General features: G+C 42.0%; 3 protein-coding genes across 6 annotated transcripts; 1 reads left to right on the top strand and 2 right to left on the bottom strand.

Moving 5' to 3' along the window:
* Window positions 1-1090: 1090 nt before the first annotated feature.
* LOC115017678 (proteasome subunit alpha type-6-like) lies at window positions 1091-6052 on the bottom strand. The gene is made up of 7 exons (XM_029446343.1): window positions 5790-6052; window positions 5170-5264; window positions 4681-4762; window positions 3574-3729; window positions 2471-2649; window positions 2298-2392; window positions 1091-1853 (listed from the first exon to the last, which is right to left on the bottom strand). Exons 1-7 carry the CDS (start codon window positions 5863-5865, stop codon window positions 1796-1798), a joined length of 741 nt encoding a protein of 246 aa, XP_029302203.1. The 5' UTR covers window positions 5866-6052; the 3' UTR covers window positions 1091-1795.
* A 105-nt stretch (window positions 6053-6157) lies between these two features.
* Window positions 6158-13249, top strand: LOC115017677 (inositol-tetrakisphosphate 1-kinase-like). 3 transcript variants are annotated; one of them, XR_003833272.1, is made up of 11 exons: window positions 6158-6417; window positions 7028-7052; window positions 8746-8868; window positions 8977-9094; window positions 9251-9346; window positions 9662-9702; window positions 9772-9937; window positions 11233-11300; window positions 11501-11663; window positions 11747-11891; window positions 12263-12395. XR_003833272.1 is itself a non-coding variant. In XM_029446341.1 (10 exons), exons 1-10 carry the CDS (start codon window positions 6275-6277, stop codon window positions 12370-12372), a joined length of 1053 nt encoding a protein of 350 aa, XP_029302201.1. In that variant the 5' UTR covers window positions 6158-6274; the 3' UTR covers window positions 12373-13249. The 3 variants fall into 3 exon arrangements, 1 of the variants encoding a protein (XP_029302201.1); XR_003833273.1 differs by having other exon boundaries at window positions 11779-11891; XM_029446341.1 differs by lacking the exon at window positions 11747-11891 and having other exon boundaries at window positions 12263-13249.
* A 14-nt stretch (window positions 13250-13263) lies between these two features.
* On the bottom strand, window positions 13264-18832 carry LOC115017675 (DNA ligase 1-like). 2 transcript variants are annotated; one of them, XM_029446339.1, is made up of 6 exons: window positions 18667-18832; window positions 16719-16759; window positions 16554-16623; window positions 15908-15997; window positions 14749-15767; window positions 13264-14223 (listed from the first exon to the last, which is right to left on the bottom strand). In XM_029446339.1, the coding sequence occupies exons 1-6, from the start codon at window positions 18710-18712 to the stop codon at window positions 14155-14157; spliced, it is 1335 nt and encodes a 444-aa protein (XP_029302199.1). In that variant the 5' UTR covers window positions 18713-18832; the 3' UTR covers window positions 13264-14154. The 2 variants fall into 2 exon arrangements, with proteins under 2 accessions (XP_029302199.1, XP_029302200.1); XM_029446340.1 differs by having other exon boundaries at window positions 15908-15973; window positions 18667-18829.
* Between the last annotated feature and the right edge of the window lie 192 nt (window positions 18833-19024).

The following is a 19024-nucleotide window of genomic DNA, read 5'->3' on the forward strand; positions in this document are numbered from 1 at the left end:
TGTAAAATATCTACATTCAGATCGCAAGTGACATTCAGTAATTGAACAGGACATTGATCCATATCCACAGATTGTCACTGTGGTGGAAACTCTGTGACACACACACACACACACACACACACACACACACACACACACACACACACACACACACACACACACACACACACACGTACACAATCTCCCAAGACTCGGAAGTATAATTGTTTACAAGAGTAGAAGTAGGTTTCCGTAAATAGAAAAGTACAAACAGAGTTCTGTTCTGAGGTCGAGGCAGGCACAACAGCGCCATCTAGTGGCCACGTGCAAGTAGTTCCGGATAATCTGCAGGACACTGGACAGGATGTTTAACAGCAATGTGCACGTGACATATGCATCTAAATTAGAGATGCACAAGCAATCATATTTTGACGTTAAAAACGCTGAAATGAAACTTCCTGAATGTTGAAGCTGCAGTTCAGAGCAGAAGTTACACAACAGAGAGCAATGTTTACATTCTTATTTTCATGCAAAAGATTCGGTAGCTAGCAGGAATATATATATATCTAAATATATATATATATATATATATATATATATATATATAGCACAACGTGAAAGTGAAGTTCTCTGCTGATCTGATGCAGGTGTATTTATCTTTAGCTTCTAGCAGCTCTGAGAATAAGGAGCAGTCGTATTTAGATGCACAGATTTGGATAATAACAGGAATGCAGCACATACATGTTTCCAGCTCTATTTATTTAAATGTGAAAGTACAATAAAATATATGTTTTTATATCATTATGGCCAATATATCATTTTATGTTGTCAATGCAAAAAGGTTGATGAACTGCACCTAAAATGTAACTTTTAATTGTTTGGTGCCTTTTTCTGTGCAGTTTAATATTCAATTAGTTTAATAAAATTAATAAGAATAATTTCATTTAATTTGTTTTATTCAATTTGTTGTTTTCTAGCAATAATAATAATAATAATAACGATAATAATAATAATAATAATAATAATAATAATAATAATGGTAATAATAATAATAATAATAATAATAATAATAATAATAATAATAATAAATGTGTAAATAAACTGAAAGCAGCAGAACTGAGTAAACTTTAATATCTATTTATCTCAAGTAATATTGTGATTCATGATATTCAACCTTATCACTTATTTTCCTCATATCTTGCAGCCCTTATCTAAATGATATAAAACACATTAATATCGTGCTTGTGCTCGTGCTTCTCCCGGTCAGCCTCAGGTAACACCTCACTGACGCCACCTGCTGCTCAACCAGGGGAATGTTGTTCCATCAGGATGAAGGGAAATAAACTCAAAGTCAAATCATTAACTATTTCATTTAATGCAAAACATTTTTCTATTTAATTTTATTATAACAGCTGTTTAAAAATGAGTGCAGATGATGATCATAATATTATATATATATATATATATATATATATATATATATATATATATAATATTCTTTACACGTCCAAACAAAACCAGAGAAAGTCAAAATAAAGAGTCATGTTTGAGGAATGTGTTGCTTGTGCCAGAAGTTACACATTATTATTATTACGAGTTGTTTGTGTTGAATTGTTTTTAAAGCCGACTAGAAATACCTGGTAAAACATTAGAAATTAAACTTATTTTAGTGTTTAATAACTCTTCTTCAGGTGTGCATGAATATCCTACACACACACACACACACACACAGGTGTGTACTTTTGCCTGCAGACTAATGACTACAAATGAAATACTACGATGATGAATCGCAGGTTTGAACTTTGCGAGGGCGTCTTTAATCCCGTTCTGCGATGGCAACCAGGTGGGCGTCTATCTCTGCCTCCGACAGCATCCTACAGGAGGGGGGAGGGGGGAGGGGGGAGGTGAGGAGAAAGAACAACCTTCGTTAAAGGGATAAACAACAAGAAGTGAGTTATCAGTGTTGTAATCACAGCCTCTGTACAGCGGCTCCCCGGATGTCTCCCGGCTTTATCGCTTAGTCCCGTACATGGATGCATACTTTGAGATCCTCGAGCACGACTGAGGCTGTGGAACGATGTGCACGTCGGAGATCTCCTTTAAGTCCCTTCCCTAAAACATGCGGTTGATGGAGAGCTTTTCCTCATCTTACTTTTAATTTCCTTTCTGTTGTGCATCATGTGTATTATGCATGATGAACTGCATCAGCCCGCTCTCATCCCTTTAAAATATCTAATGAGAATAAATATTTATGGATTGTGCATTTTATTTCGCTGCCTTCGTGAAGCACTTATATTTACAGGTCTGACTGACGTTACCTGAACTTGGGTTTATCCTCGGTGACCACGCCGATCTCCAGGTCGTCGGGCTTGAAGTCCAAAGACAGGACGGAGGACAGACAGGATATAGCCAGCTGGAAATACAGAGAGTTAGATGAGTGTGCTGATTGGCTCCAACACACGGACGCCTCTGATTTACATCAAAGCTTCACCTGAACGGTCCTGTCGTGGGTCAGTTCAGGCTTCTTCTTCAGTTTCTTCTCCAGGTAGCTGTTGGCCTCTATGTGTTTGGCCCCGACTGCTGTGGCTCTGAAGCCGCAGTAGTAGCCTGCGGGGTCACACTTATACAGCACAGGACCCTGCTGGGGGTCCATGGCCACCATGGTCATACCTGTGGAGGGAGGAGGGTGGAAGGTGAGTGGAATACGCAAACTAAATAAATAAAACTACGAGCCGTGGGATGAGAGATTTAAAGGGAGAATGTGCCAGCGTTTATGTGGACGTCCAATCATTTCTCAGTGTGGGAGAAAGCTGCGTTCTCCTGCTCGCGGAGCCGTGCCTGCAGTGCCTACATGTACCAGAATGCATTGCGTGTGCTTCTGATTTATCTCAAATCTCCCTCAAATAAATATGGCTTAATATCCAAGTCAGCCATGACACTGCGAAATGTATCCTCATCCATAACATCAAATGCACTTATATTTTGGGAGGCCATTTGTTTGTTGGAAACAAAGCCAGTGGAGAGAACCAGGAAGTAGTTTGTAGTTCTTCCTTGCATCCAACTACGTCACTGCATGACGTCACTGGGCGGAGGCAGGAAGACTTTTAGAGCTGCAACATTCGTCTATAGAGTTATCTTTCCTGCAAAATAGTTTTCAGCCTCTCAAATATGGAGAGTTCCTGCTTTTCTCTGTTTTACATCATATTAAAGTGAATATATTTGTGTTTTGGACTGACAAAACAACACATTTAAAGAACATTTATCTATTTCCTGACATTTTATAGATCAATTAATGAATCTATTAATACAGAACGTTACACATCGGAGAGCAGGCAGCAGGGGAAGGACCCAAACACAGATGAAAGAGGACGCAGTGATTTAATTGAAATGGCATAAAGGCTTTGAATCTGAAAGACAGGCAGGAAACAGCAGGAGAGTTGAGAGGCAAACAGGAAACAGAAGAGAACAACAAAGGAACAGAGCAGGTGGACCCGTACAGGTAACTAATGGGGACGTGGGAACAGGTGAGCAGAGGTCTGGTGAGTGCAGGGCTAACGAGAGGAACTGAAACGACGAGGCAGCAATAATACTCACAGCAGCCAAGAGGCCTCATCTCAGCGTTTTGCGTGTACACCTGGGAGATTTCGGCCAACCTGCGACACAACACGTCCGCCGTGATGTCGTAACCAAACTTATACTTCCATTCTCCTGCTTCCACTCGTGCCCGGTGAACCTGGGAGTGACTGTCCGCTGCACAAGAAGGAAGAGGAGGGACAGAGTCACTTTTTAAATATTAAATGTATATGATCTTCCAGATATACCGGTAATAATCACAGTACACTAAGACGAATAAACACTTTTACACTGAGGGTTGTTAAAGCTGACAGTTATCATACATTTTATTATCTGCGGTATTGAAAAGAACGGACAGAAGTGTGTGAGTGTGTGAGTTAAAGGTGCAGACAGGAGAACCTGCAGTAAATAATAATTGTTAATAATCAAAGGACATTATTTTAAAAGCTCAAAGCTCAAGTTTTGTTACATTTGGTAGTTAATAAGGTTTATAATTCTGTTTATTGTCACAATTCTGTTCTCAATCCTCTGATAATATTGACAATAATAATTATTATTATTAATAATAATAATGATAATAATAATAACAATAATAATAAAATCATAATAATAATAATAATAATAATTAAAACAAATTATAATAACAATTAAAATACTTATAATAATACAAATGATTATAATAAAAGAATAATAATAAAAATAATAATAATAATAAATATTATATTTTAATATGTATTATTATTATTCTTTTTATTATAATTCATTTGTAATTATTATTATTTTAAATAATAATAATGATGATAATAATAATAATTTTAAAATAATTATAATAACAATTAAAATACTTATAATAATACAAATTATTATAGTAAAATAATAATAATAATAATAATATAAATAATAATAATAGTGTAATACGGTGATATTTTCTGTGACGATTATTGTATTTACAGTGTAAATCTTATACCATTACAACCCTGATTACACTATCAGCTACCAGCTGTCTATTATCCATTAAAATAAAGCTTTCTCATGTAAGATATAAAACAAAAGTCATCTTAATCCCGGTCTCATTTGTTCATGGTGATTATATATTTATATCCCAGGTACTGGAACACTGATACACACCTCCTTGCCCCGTCATCACACAGCCGATGCGAGGGGTCAGCTTGAATATGTTGGTCACAGTGGACGGGTCCAGCAGCTTGTCCTGCAGGACGCGAAAACAGACAACAAAATGATATTGTGCCGACACACCTCGATGCATCACTGTGCATGTGGAAACATGAACGCTGCATTTACAACGAACACACTATGATCAGATATTACTGACTCATCATCTCTGATTATGATGATGAGACATTAAAATGAACAGACAATGAACAAAATACATCTTTTATTCTCTTTAGTTCTTTCGTCTCTTTGTAATGTGAGAACTGGATCTTTGATGGCGCAGTATCTTGTTCCTTATTTCTCTCAAGTCAGCAAAATGCTGGAGTCACAACTCTTGCGAGGCTTCCTGTTTCGCTTGGACTCAGATCCTCATCATCCAAGTGTGTGTGTGTGTGTGTGTGTGTGTGTGTGTGTGTGTGTGTGTGTGTGTGTGTATTATCTTACAGGTATTTTCTTTAGTGTGACCACCACAGCGCTGTCTGTCCCCCGGACCCCCACAGACGTCATCCCGCTCTGGCAGACTGCTTTGAAGGCGTACTCTGCAGGACATGTGACACACAGACAGAACAAATACACATTTAATAGAAGTTGTTTTAATGTATTTAATAACCTGTTAACCTTGCACAGCAATATCTGGGTTACCAGTAATACCACAGTGTAGAAAATACTGCGTGAAAAATGTAACTTAAGTAAAGAAACATCAATATGTACTTAAAGTAACGTAAATGTAAAAGTACTGGTTGCAGCTGGTAGAACTGGAGCTATACTTAGCAGATATATTGCTGTTGCTAAACCTATGATAATCTCATTATGCACTATATACAACCAGTAATTTAAGTTTATTATGTGAGATGTAGTGGAGTAGAAGTATAAAGTAGCATAACAGTAGGCTTAACTACATCCCACCACTGAGAGTAATGAACTTAACATACTATACATGTATAACATATACCTACATGTAACATTTGTGTGCACGTTATGACTCTAACAGACGCAACACGTTCCCCACTAAGTCGGTAACAGTAGCGCACTTCTCGTGTGCAGTAACAGGTATGTTCTCTTACCGACTTGGTAGAGGCGGCCCTCCGGTGAAAAGATGGTGATGTGTCGGTCGAAACCTGGGTTTGAACCTCGCGACATGTTGGTGACCTCAGGTGAACTTCACGGCTCTTAAAGTATCTTTAAAATCTCCCTGAATAATAATAATAACTAACTAATAACTAACCGATTCTTCTACACGGTTAATAGGAAACTGCGTGCTCGAGCTGCTACAGCGGGATCATGGAGTTACTTCTGGGGGTTGTGTTTTACTTTCTCTTTCTGTTACAGCTCTGTGATGTGCAGCTGCACCACTGGCCTTATTCATTATTATTGGATGGCAGCAATAAGGAAGTCAGGTGACATTACTAGTTAGACTGGCTCTCTCTCTCTCTCTCTCTCTCTCTCTCAGTCTTTTCCCACTTATGTGGACGGAAGATATGGATCTGGAGACGCGCTTCTTGGAAGACAGAGGGACTGGTAAAGGCAGAAGTATTAAGGGGAGGGTTGAATGGAGAGGAGCGAGGCACCGACGCACACCCCTCTCTCCGTGGCGCTCACACGCAGCCTGATGTCGGGCCGCAGGGTTGGATTCTGCCTCAGCGCGAAGAAGCGCAGGAGGGTCAACCTGGACGCGTTTGCAGACTTCTGTGCGTAAGTTGACTTTAAAACATTTTTTTATTCAGAGCAGCTTGTCTCATAGTAGAGCCCCTTAAAGCCTGAAGATATTACTCATTTCTTTTATTTTGAAATGTTTTTATTTCTTCTATTCTCTTTTAAATGTCCTTGTATCAGTGGACAGTAACTAAGCAGCCTCTATTTACTCCAGTGTTGTACTTTAGTACACTTAAGAGGCAAATATTGTACTTTTTACTGCATTCAGATTCAGATTAATGATACAAAATTAAATCTAAAAAGTATATATCATTTATTATTATAGGTTGAGATACATCAATGCATGCATCAATAATTATAATCCAACAATATAATGTATATTATTCTGAAACAGGACATTGTACTTTTCAGTACATACTAAAACAAAGTATTTCTAAACGGAGGTATTACTTTGATGTGAAGTAAAACAGTAAAAGTATTGATTTAGTTTGACTTTAATGTAATAACTCCCTCACTATAATACACAGTTGAGCAACTCTTTATCACCAGAGTGATAATCTCTCCATGTGACGCTTTATTGCTGCACTAATTATCCCCACGGTGTTATCCTCGCCATTAAAATATAAACATGTCAGTATTCTTCCTGCAGGGGCCATGGCGTGGAAGTTGTGGAGGTAAGTGTTTTCACCACATATCCATGACATCATATTAAAGATGTATAATGAAGGGATGAAGAAGGGCCAAGTGTGCGGTGGGATGCAGGATTTTAGCATTTTATTTTACAGGTTAAGCTGTTAAAGTATGACAGTAGTGACCGCAGTTTGGGAACACTGTACACACACACACACACACACACACACACACACACACACACACACACACACACACACACACGTCATGTACAGAGGTCCACAGCTTTAGTGATCCATGTCACAGCCACCTGCAGCTCCTTCTTACACTCTGCAAGTAGCAAATCTGTGAACAATGGCTGCCTGAATATCTGCACAGGAGCACAAGAGAGACTTTTACTCACAATACAGATTTCACCTTTCCCCACATTGTAGGCAAACACAACTAATGATGTAAGTAGCCTCAATCAGACTTTATACTGCAGCAGTGGTGCATTTCAGGAGAATTACAATCCTGTAAATCAGAAACAACCATAACAAAAATCCATTTTCTCCATGTTTTTAGGAATCGAATGTTCTTCGGATCAGGATCTGAATGATTTATGAACAAACAACTCAATAAAAGCTTTAGAATATATATATATATATATATATATATATATATATATATATATATATATATATATATATATATATATATATAAGAATGAAGCTGGAAAGTGTGCTTTATGTTAATAGAAGAATCCTCGGTTGATTACTTACATTTAAACAATATTGTTACCAGTTTTCTGAAATGTAATGTTTAAATATGCAAACAAAGAGTTATCTAAAGCTAACTTTGTTTTGCATTAAAATGCATCTAATGAAAAATGTTTTTCGACTGAAATGAGAAACTTTTCAAGTACTTTTTGTCAGAAAATGTGCTTTAAATTGCAAGAACTTCACGCTGAAAGTCTCCTGTCATGTACTGGATGTCATGACAAACAGAAGAAACTGACGTTCAGCACAGGAGTAACTGGTCCGGCCATGTTTGCTGTTGTTCCACAGTGACAGGCGGAGCAGCGCTATTGTTAGCGTTAGTAGTTACACCGGCTTTTCAAGAACAAAAAGAATGTCCTTCAAGTCCTTCAATGGGAAATAACATTTATTACTCTGTTGTTATGCACATTCCACAAACACACGCCCGAGTACTCACACGTGCACAAACAGGACCTTCACACGTGGGAACTAATCTAAGGGTTAGCACTTGAAGTGAGTGCAGCGCCTCTCTTAGCTACGAGTTCCCTGTGAAACCACGACTTCTCGTGGCTTAGTGCTTTTATAAGACGGTTACTAAATATACAAAACAATGCAATCATTTAATTGTTCTTCCACCAACCAATGTAGTTCTTCAGGGACATTTAGCAGAACGGTTACAGGAAGCACTCAGACGCAGAGGAAAGCATGCTTTGGGTGATTGTTCTCATGTATCTGGATATCACCAGGTTAGCGAGGATATCTCTCCAACGTCATGACTGAAACCATAGCCATCTCTTATCCACACTTCGCCCCCCCAGTAAATCAAAATAAACAATAAAACTGATGCAATGTGGTCACAGCTGTGAGTATTTTACAACGGCTACATCATAATCCAGGACCGGAACTATTTGTTTTATAATGCTAAGTATCATATGGCACCTTTATTATATTGACATACTCTCTCAAACATGATCCAAAGTGTGTTTTTTTCCTCCGTCAGATCGACCTCGCTCAGCCACTGGCGCCCCAGGGACCCTTCGATGTCATCGTTCACAAACTGTCTGACGTCATCGTGGAGGCTGAGCACGACAGCCAATCACAGCAGCTCCTCGCCAACTTCCAGGTAAGGCTTTTACAAGAACCATCTTTATGTTTATTTCCCATCGTGTTTCTGAAGCTGTGTGCTTGTTCACGATCAGCTGTGAGATTCCTTCTGTCTTTTGCATTACAGAGCTTCATGTCCGCTCATCCCAGCACAGTTCTTCTGGACCCCCTGCCCGCCATGACCCAGCTGCTGGACCGCTTTGCCTCTTATCGGATCATGAGCAAGCTGCACAAATCACTCCGAGGTGAACCGCCGCCCCCTCTTAGTCGACTAAATGCTCGTTTTGGTAAAAGTCGACTTAGATTTAGTCTTTTTTTAATGACTTGCAGTTTTACAGACAGGACAGCCTTCACTGCTCGTACATATTAACGCTTTTCCCATTATTCATTATTTCCAACAGACTGGCGCGTCTGCAGTCCTCCTTACCTGGAGATCCACAGTGACCTGTCGTCCGTTCAACACGCTGTGACGACGCGGGGCCTCAGCTTTCCTCTCAGTCAGTTCACTCTCCGTCTCTCTGTCTCCTTGTTTCAGTGTCTAACTTAAACGTGAGGCTGAAGAAAACATCCAAACAAACACATTTACGTGTTGATTTGACTAACTTTGTCTTTTGTGTGTGTAGATTTATCCTCAAGTTACTAAAACGTAGCATTAGATAATTCCCTGTTTGCATATTTGCAGTGTAGTGGATGTTCAGTGGTGTGTTAACCCCCTGAACACTCCTCTCAGGTTTTCAGATTCTCACACTTGCTTCCTCACGATGTATGACGGCACACACAAACTCTTCCTCTTTTTCTCTGTTGACCCCCAGTTTGTAAAACCCGAGTGGCGCACGGCTCACTTTCCCACGAGGTGAGTAGCTTCAACTTGTAGCTTTCATGTTTGTTTTCTGTTTTAAACTTATATCTGTGTGTCTTGCAGATGTCTCTGATCTTCAGTGCAGGGAGTCTGGCTGATGTCCACGCTCCCTGCGTGCTCCAGAGCTTCGTCAACCACGGAGCAGTTCTGCACAAGGTGTTTGTGGTGGGAGACAGACACTTCTGCGTCGAGAGGCCTTCACTCAAGAACTTCCCGTCTGGTCCTTGTGGTCAGTCTGCACCTACAAATATATCAGATGCTTTTTGTTCATGTCCTTCCTTTCCTTTATTGTCCTTCCCTTTTCCTTTCATTTTCATTCCCTTTGCCCCCTTTAATGTCTTCTCCTTCCCTTTCCTGCCTTGTCCTTTCCTTTCCTTTCCCTGTCTTCTCCTTTCCTTTCCTTTCCTTTTCCTGTCTTCTCCTTTCCTTACCTGCCTTGTCCTTTCCTTTCCTTTCCCTGTCTTCTCCTTTCCTTTCCTTTCCTTTTCCTGTCTTCTCCTTTCCTTACCTGCCTTGGTCCTTTCCTTTCCTGTCTTCTCCTTTCCTTTCCTTTCCTTTTCCTGTCTTCTCCTTTCCTTTCCTTACCTGCCTTGTCCTTTCCTTTTCCTGTCTTCTCCTTTCCTTTCCTTTCCTTTTCCTGTCTTCTCCTTTCCTTACCTGCCTTGTCCTTTCCTTTCCTGTCTTCTCCTTTCCTTTCCTTACCTGCCTTGTCCTTTCCTTTCCTGTCTTCTCCTTTCCTTTCCTTTTCCTGTATTCTCCTTTCCTTTCCTGCCTTGTCCTTTCCTTTCCTTTTCCTGTTTTTCCTTTCCTTTCCTTTCCTTTCCTGCCTTGTCCTTTCCTTTCCTGTCTTCTCCTTTCCTTTCCTGTCTTCTTCTCCTTTCCTTTCCTTTCCTTTTCCTGTTTTTCTCCTTTCCTTTCCTGTCTTCTCCTTTCCTTTCCTGTCTTCTCCTTTCCTTTTCCTGTTTTCTTCCCTCCTTTCCTTTCCTTACCTGCCTTGTCCTTTCCTTTCCTGTCTTCTCCTTTCCTTTCCTTTTCCTGTTTTCTCCTTTCCTTACCCTGCCTTGTCCTTTCCTTTCCTGTCTTCTCCTTTCCTTTCCTTACCTGCCTTCTCCTTTCCTTTCCTGTCCTTATCCTTTCCTTTCCTGCCTTGTCCTTTCCTTTCCTTTTCCTGTCTTCTCCTTTCCTTTCCTTACCTGCCTTGTCCTTTCCTTTCCTGTCTTCTCCTTTCCTTTCCTTTCCTTTCCTGTCTTCTCCTTTCCTTTTCTTTTCCTGTTTTCTCCTTTCCTTTCCTTACCTGCCTTGTCCTTTCCTTTCCTGTCTTCTCCTTTCCTTTTCCGTCTTCTCCATTCCTTTCCTCCCCTTATCTGCCTTGTCCTTTCCTTTCCTGTCGCCCTTCCCTTCACTTTCCTTCCCTTTGCGCCCATTTCTTGTCATTTCATTTAATTTCCTTTCCTGTCACATTTCCTTTCCTTCCCTATTTGTTCCCTGTATCCAATCCAATGTGTGTTTCCTCTCCGCCTCCAGACAGGAAGACCATCTTCTTCAACAGCCATCAGGTGTCCAAACCAGAGTCGAGCTCTGATCTCACAGCAGTAAGTCTACGTTAACTTCTCCCCCACTCTCTCACTTTGACATCGTAACCCGAGCAGGTGTAGTATAAATAGAGTGACGTCATTGAAGGTTAACATTGAAGGTTAAATGGTTCCACATAGTCGTCTAAATTCCCCCATTTGTCTCCTGACTGAGCTGAGATCCACCCTCAAAATGTCCTTTCTTCCTCCTGATCTCTAAGCTGGACGAGCAGATGCCGGGCCTGCCCCCCCCCAGCTCTGAGGCCGTGGCCGCCCTGGTCAGAGAGCTCCGGGTTCAGCTTGGCATGGCCCTGTTCGGCGTGGACATCATCATCAACATACACACACACACCCTCACCGTCATCGACATCAACATCTTTCCAGGTACTGCAGCTGCACACACACACGTTTTCACACACACACACACACACACACACACACACACATTCACGTTTCTTTATCTACAGTATGTTGCAGAGACGTCTCTTATTATTGCCAGGAACATGAATAATCAATCACTAAAGCGTTGGCGTCTTGTGATCGGAGAGAGAGACGGAGCAGTATCCCAAAGACGCTTCCTCCTGAACCACAGCCGCCCAATGATGCCGCATGGTGCACACAATACTGTTGAAGTCAGCTGTAGCTAGCTAGTTAATAGCCGCACAGTGATTTAGCATATGTTAGCATATGTTAGCATATGTTACCCCCTGGGAGCCCTGTCACAAACTTGTCCATGTTATGCTAGCAGGGCCCCCCCTTGCAATAGCTCTAGCCCCCCACTTTGGGAACTACTGTGTTAGCATGTGTTAGCATGTGTTAGCATATGTTTTCTTTAAGTGCTTGTCCCTGCAATGCTACTGCTTGTATTCCCAACGCAGCCGGACTAGCACATTCACAGTTCATAGATATACTGCATGTGTGCGAGGGTCTGTACACACACACACACACACGGTGCTGTTCTTACACACTCTTCTCTCCACCAGGCTATGAGGGAGTGCCTCAGTTTTTCCCGGCCCTGCTCAGCCACATCGAGTCCGTGTTGGACGAACAGGCGACACAGACTACAGGAGCGGCTGCAACACCCGGCCTTTAAGTCCCTTCAGGAGCACATCACGGATTGTATATTGTTTATTGGACAAATTAAGTCATTTTCACTGTTTTGTTGGGACCAAACTCGAGACTTTAATAAGTTTAATAAGATATTTATAAGTGAAATGACTGATGTAAATCACACTACTAATTGTATGTCGTTAAGTGATTTGAAAACACATGTTTAATACACTTTCCGTTTATTGATTGACAGGTAGCATAGAAGAAGATACAGCAGGCACAGAATACAGCACTCTGATTGGCCAGTAATATTACAAATGGTGTCTTTGTTCTCGTTTTAGTTCTCCCCTGTTGTTGGAAACACACACATATCCTACATCTCTCTTGCTGGTTTGTAAGATACATGTTGTGGAAACATGTTTTGCTCTAATATAGAAAAAAGAAAACGGTACATTAATTTTCCACCTCCTCTTTGGAACAGTAAGGAGCCCGTCAGTGTTGACTGATCGTGTTATATCTCTACGTGTTTACACAAGTTCACCGCCCGGCTACTGTTCAAATACATAAATGTACTGTAAATCTTGGCTGTGTAGAAAAAGAGATTATATCTGCTATACGAGTACGCTATGATGCACTTTGATAACATATTAAAAGACATGAAATTATTCGTTATTTGGCTAATTATTGCATTCACATGTGCTGTTGTCTATATTGTGTTATTGCAGTAAGCAACCCAGTTAATCCTGCCCTGTGTGCACTTCTACCCAGTGTCCTCTTGGGGGCGCTGTAGCTTCATATTTCCTATGACCTTGGCTTACAGACCATGATATCTGATATTTACACAAAGGACATGACAGCCACGGAAACTGCGACGTAACACTACTGAGCGTGCATCAATGTTATTGTCTGTGCTGCTGTTACTGAGACAAACAAAATGGCTTTAGTGACTCCATCTTCCCTCGACTCCTCCTTGGCTTGTTAAGATAAGAGTGCAAAGCTGGCTGAGAACCTGAAGTGACACTTTTAGACCTTGTAAGCTCCTCACATCCTGTAGCCAAACACACACCACGCTCAAGAAAAACTAAACATCTGACACACACACACGTCAGAACTTCTACGCTGATCTGCTTCCTGTTCGTCACAAACAGTCTGGTTTTTAACAGTGCGAGAGCCAAATGAAACACAATCCCTGTTTCTAGGAGATAACGACTGTGTAGAAATATCAGTAATACATATCCTTAACAGTCAGAACAGCTTAAACATCAGTTATTGCACAAAATATATATTTAAATACACATTTTACTTATAGTAGGGATTCTGTTTCCCCACCACACACCAGTGAGGATGATTCAGTCAGTGCTCATGACTCAGATTTCAAAGAGTATGTTGTTTACGTGGTTGGCAATCTGCAGTCAATAATAACATATGAATAAAAGTGCTAAATGCTTTGCATCCATGGCGGTTTACAACTGAAATCACCTGTCTACCTTACAAACAGCGTTTACAGGTACGGAGGCAGGGACACGAGTGGAGGCGGACGCAAATATAGTTTGGATTAGTTAGAAAAGTCTCTTTTTCATCGACACTCAGACGCGTCAACAAAACGGTGAAAGCCTTTTGCAGGCGATCTAAAAGCAGAAATGAAAAACAACAGTTCAGTTTCTACTAACGTCCATTTACAGACTCACATCTGCAGACGTTTCTCTGAGTGCTGTGGGGATTCGAAGGCTGCAAAATGTGTGAGCTGAATGTGTGACTGTGAATGCAACAAAGGGGTTGCGTGTGTGTGTGTGTGTGTGTGTGTGTGTGTGTGTGTATTTGTGTCTTATCCTCTGCGAAGCTCCCTCAGCTCTTTAGCGACTTTGCGCAACTCTGCTTCAATCTCCAGCAGCTCCTGCGGTCACAAGAAAATGAGAATATATGACACAGCAGTACAAAATAATGCTTTAGATTACAGCCTTACAAACATGTTTTACAACTAAACTTATCGGGTATCTTCTGGTAGTTATAGAGGGAGGGACATAGAAACTAATTACACTGCAAGTACTTTTTAAAATACCTGTAAATACTGAATAATAACAACTTGTGTTTAAAAGCTTTGGAGAGCTTCACAGCGGTAACTAGAAGGGCACCAGGAGAGCGCAGACCTCCGTCAGCTGTTTCTATAACTGATGAATAATGCATCTGTCCGCCCCGTGGTTCAGATGCACTGCAGAACCAGACACATGACCTCCATGGTGGACGTACATACCAGGGAGAGCCTGTAGAGTGTTGCATTGTGGGTATGAGGATGCTAGCTACATGTCACAGCACACACACGCAATATTTATTTTGTATTTATCTTAAGTTCTAATTATTTTAACTAATAAACTATCTAAAGTTTTATTTTTAGATTAATGGACTTTTTAAGTGCACCTACCTCTCCTTCATCTTCCTCGACATCACCATCCTCATCGTCTTCCTCCTCCTGCCCCTCGTCATCCTCTCGGACATATTCATCCTCATCTCCCTCGTCCTCATCCTCCTCCTCCTCTTCTTCACCCTTGTACCTCTCCCGCTCAAACTGCTTCGTGGCTTCGTCGCTGGCTTTCTCCATCACTCTCTTCTGCTGCGGCTCCTTCAGCTCTGCCGCCTCCTCCTTCTTCTTCACTTCATTCTCTGTTTTCTCCCCAGGCTCCTTATCGTCTTCGCCCTCCTTCTTCTCGCTCTTCTCCTCTGCCGCCCTCTCGTCCACTCCGTCCCCTTTCTTCCCGCCCAGCGTCTCCTGCTCATCCTCCTCCTGCACCCGCTTCATCTTCCTGACGAGCTCGTCCAGCTCCTCCTGCTTCTCCTTCCTCTCCTTCTCCTGCTCCATCTTGCTCTTGCTCTCCTTCTCTCTGAGCAGCTCCTTCAGCTCCTTCTCCACCTTCTCCCTCTCCACCATCAGCTCCACCTCGTTCTTCCTCCTATCCTCGATCCTCCGCTTCTCCAAGTCCTCCGCTGTTTCTTCCCCCTTCTCTTTCTCCTCTTTCTCCTCCTTCTCCTCCTTCTCCTCCGCCTCTTCCTCCTGCTCTGCTCCAGAGCCTTTCTGGATCTCCCTCTCCTTCACCGCCTCGTAGCGTTTCTTCTTCAGCTCCTTCAGCAGTTCTTTGAGCTCTTCGTCGTTCCTCTCGTCCTTCCCTTTCTTGGTGATCTCTTCAGCGAGCAGCTCCTCAAGCTCCTTGGCTCGCTCCTCTTCCGTGTCCCTCCCTCTGTGTTCGATCCGTGGCTCCTCCATCATCTTCTCCTTGGTGTCGTCTTCCTCTTTAAAGTCGTCTTTCTTTGCCTCCGTCTCTTTTGGAAGGTCGGTCACGTCTCTCTCCTCCTTCGTCTCCTCATCCCCCTGCTCGAAGTCGCTCTCATCGTCAGCCAGGTTGTACTCATAGCGCTCCTTCCCGTGGTCTCGCTCCGTGTCTCTCTCTGCAACAGTCAGACTACAGTCAGTGCCGTGTTGTGTTAAAATGCACGAGCATGTGTGTGATTGAAGACATCACTTCTGGTCGTTGCAGAGAATAGTGCGTTAAAACACCACAAGTGTGTCAATGTGAATTTGTGCGTACCATCATCAGCGAGTCTCTGCAGCTCCCCGAGCAGACCCTGATGCCTTTGCACTTCATCAAGTTCCTCTGCAGGAATAATCCCACACAACACTTCAACAATACAACAGTGTCAACTAAACACCCATCACAAACTGGGATTATCTCCTACTTTCATGTAATCTTGAATTGAAAGCAAATCAATAAAACATGAACTTTTATTGTCATGTTTGATTCGTCTGTTGTCGATCAGTATTTCCAAGATGTCGCCTTCAAATGTCTACAACTCAAAGATGTTCAGTTTACTGCCACAGAGGAGCAAAGACACCAGAAGATGTTTACATTTAACTTTTCTTAAACCGATAAGTCCATTATCAAAATAGTTGCCGATTAATTTAAAAGTTGACAACTAATCAAACAATCTTTGCAGCTTGAATTTAGTTTATAAAATGTCAAATAAATGTCCATCACAAGTCGTCTCCAAAGGTCTTGTTTTGTCCTACATTGTGTCCAAAACCCCCAAAAGTTCCAATGATATAAAAAAGACAAATGCAAATGTTTGTTTAAAACAATATTGATTTCCTGTCGGTGGACTGACGGAATAATTACTTCAGCTCTAAACTTTACATTCTGTTATTCAATTATTGATGAAGAAATAATGAGCCGTCACCTGCTAGCTGGGGGCCACACGCGTGCTGCGAGCCGTCGTCGTTCAGCGTCTCCTGAATAATACATTCAACCTGGAGAAACAACACAAACACACAATCAGGTCGACTAATTAAAAAAAGAAACGATGAACGTGAAGCTGGGGAAATAAAAAGGACTTGTTTCTGACCTTTGCATCATTCAGGGGGGAGGACACCGGCCGGCTTCCCACTGAGGCACAAAACATAAATACAGGGAGAAGATGGAGTCACACAAATCAATATATTTAACATTTCTGCAACAACATGAACTTGTTTCATCACTTAGGCTTGTCCTGCACACACGGGCGTGGGTGGAGCTGTTCCCTCATTAAGGTAAGCACAGTTACCGTGGTGAAGCGACACAGCAAAGAAGCTTAACGCCCTCCCCCTCACTCTATCTGCAGGTTGCTCCCAAAGGCTTTAGCTCGCAGGTAGTTTCCCATCGGGGCTAAATCAGTCACCAATCCCCGCCTGTCAGTGGATCATCAAAAGGCACTCTAAGCTGTGCACACACTGCGTATTCTCACGGAGATGCATTGAATCTGTCGCTGTGGATCACGATCCAGGTTCAGCTCGCAGCTCAGGACTCATGAGGCACAACATGTGATGCTGCTCAACGTCTGCACCGTCAGTCACGATCTAAAGAGGGTTGTTGTCAAATTGACACCATCAAACCACATGAAATCAATCTGAATGTAATCTCCCTTCACTGACCTCCATGTGTATCAGATGTACGTGTGATTTGAACTCTGTGGTCTGTGTCAGTACACAAGCAGATCAGCACAGATGAGGATCAATAGGACTAATCAACACCTCGGCCACTGATGAACCCTCTACAGCACGTGAGCTGTTTAACCCTCTGCATGTCCATGTGATGGTGTGTGATGGTGTGTGTGTGTGTGTGTGTGTGTGTGTGTGTGTGTGTGTGTGTGTGTGTGTGTGTGTGTGTGTGTGTGTGTGTGTGTGTGTGTGTAATCTGGGACACCTTGGCCTCATAATTAAAGCTGTGACTGGCTCTGGCCTTATTGACTTGTCCTGCTGCTGCCCAACCATGTTAATGTTAGAAAATCAGAAAGCATCTTCAGAAACACCATGTTGCTTTGACTCACCTGAGTCCGGACTCACCTGAGTCAGGGTTACCTATAGGGGCTGAGAGATGCTCAGTAATGACTTTAGAATTAGATTACTCCTCATGTTGGCATTTAATGGACATCTGCAGTTTGTTTAGTGGTACAGTCAGATTGTTATATTACCAATTACAGTCTTCACGCACATTGGCAACTAAATAGATCTTAAACCTATAAACAGTTTATAATCGGCTCTATTATTAATATTTATAATATTTCACATTTTATTAAACTAGTGCATTTTGCTTTCACGCTGCTACCTGTTTTTAAAAATGTGTTTTATATTTAATTACACCCGAAAGAAGAATGATAAAATGTAATAAATGGATGCAGGTTATGCACAGACTGGTATTTTCCCTGTGTTCCCACGCATGTCTGTGTGAGGCAGACTTCCCTCTGATTCTAACACTTTAGTGGCCCACACATATTTTATAATCATCCTAATTAACACATTTCAGCTGCAGCTGGGCGCGTGTCCCTCACCTGTGCGGAGCTGTAATTCGCATTTATGTTGTTCAATGACAGTTTGGGGTCCAGCAAACACTAAAAATATGTTTGTGTTTAAAATGTCCACCACAGCCAGTAACAGCACCGTCTGTGCAGACACACACACACACACACACACACACACACACAGAGGTAGGCGCATAACAAATTATGTAACAACGCTTGTGTTTAGCCTATTAGTCTAAACCCCTGAGGCTTTCGCCATTAGGTTATCATAGTCCTTGTGTTTGCTTCGTAAAGTATTATAACATTCAGTTTGCTCTGTTTAAAGCATAACATACAGGCTACATGCGGCCAAAGCAATAGCGCAGGAGTGTGTGAAGGATGAGGCTCGTCTCCGGTGCAGCCTGCTGAGCGCTACTCTCATATTGTACCGTCATTTCATACCGAGCACACACACACACACACACACACACACACACACACACACTGTGGCTGTTTAATGAATGTGATGCACGCTTACCTCCGACGGCAGCCCAAAGAAAAACTGCGGTTATCAGAATTCCCATAGGATCCGCGAAGTGAGGTTCGTGCAGGAGATAACCTTGAAATAACGGGCTGGATCTTCTTCACACACCCGCCGAGCGAGGTGGAGCCGAGCCGTGGAGCTGTGTGTGTGTGTGTGTGTGTGTGTGTCAGGTGACTTGAGTCCAGATCAAACCCTGTCAATGTGCCAGAGATGTCAGTTGGTCGTCCTGTACTTACAGTGTGTTAACACACCGTCCACTGTGTGTGTCTGAATACATCAGTGCTTCAACATTAAGTGTAATTCGACTAAACGTGTGTACAGTGAGCATATTATCATTTGAGATGCATGGCTC

Source organism: Cottoperca gobio, chromosome 13 (genome assembly GCF_900634415.1).
Source record: "Cottoperca gobio chromosome 13, fCotGob3.1, whole genome shotgun sequence".
NCBI lineage: Eukaryota > Metazoa > Chordata > Actinopteri > Perciformes > Bovichtidae > Cottoperca > Cottoperca gobio.

What these genes read in the sequence shown, in the direction of transcription:
- LOC115017678 (XM_029446343.1), bottom strand. Translation starts at nt 5,865, where the DNA reads ATGTCGCGAGGTTCAAACCCAGGTTTCGACCGACACATCACCATCTTT. An exon ending in TCACACTAAAGAAAATACCT is followed by an intron (nt 4,763 to 5,169) that starts GTAAGATAATAC and finishes CGCGTCCTGCAG; the next exon opens with GACAAGCTGCTGGACCCGTC. An exon ending in CCCACGACAGGACCGTTCAG is followed by an intron (nt 2,393 to 2,470) that starts GTGAAGCTTTGA and finishes CTGTATTTCCAG; the next exon opens with CTGGCTATATCCTGTCTGTC.
- LOC115017677 (XM_029446341.1), top strand. Translation starts at nt 6,275, where the DNA reads ATGGAGAGGAGCGAGGCACCGACGCACACCCCTCTCTCCGTGGCGCTC. An exon ending in ATGGCGTGGAAGTTGTGGAG is followed by an intron (nt 7,053 to 8,745) that starts GTAAGTGTTTTC and finishes TTCCTCCGTCAG; the next exon opens with ATCGACCTCGCTCAGCCACT. An exon ending in CTTCCCGTCTGGTCCTTGTG is followed by an intron (nt 9,938 to 11,232) that starts GTCAGTCTGCAC and finishes CTCCGCCTCCAG; the next exon opens with ACAGGAAGACCATCTTCTTC.
- LOC115017675 (XM_029446339.1), bottom strand. Translation starts at nt 18,712, where the DNA reads ATGGGAATTCTGATAACCGCAGTTTTTCTTTGGGCTGCCGTCGGAG. An exon ending in TCTTTGGGCTGCCGTCGGAG is followed by an intron (nt 16,760 to 18,666) that starts GTAAGCGTGCAT and finishes TTTGTGCCTCAG; the next exon opens with TGGGAAGCCGGCCGGTGTCC. An exon ending in TCGAGGAAGATGAAGGAGAG is followed by an intron (nt 14,224 to 14,748) that starts GTAGGTGCACTT and finishes TTGTGACCGCAG; the next exon opens with GAGCTGCTGGAGATTGAAGC.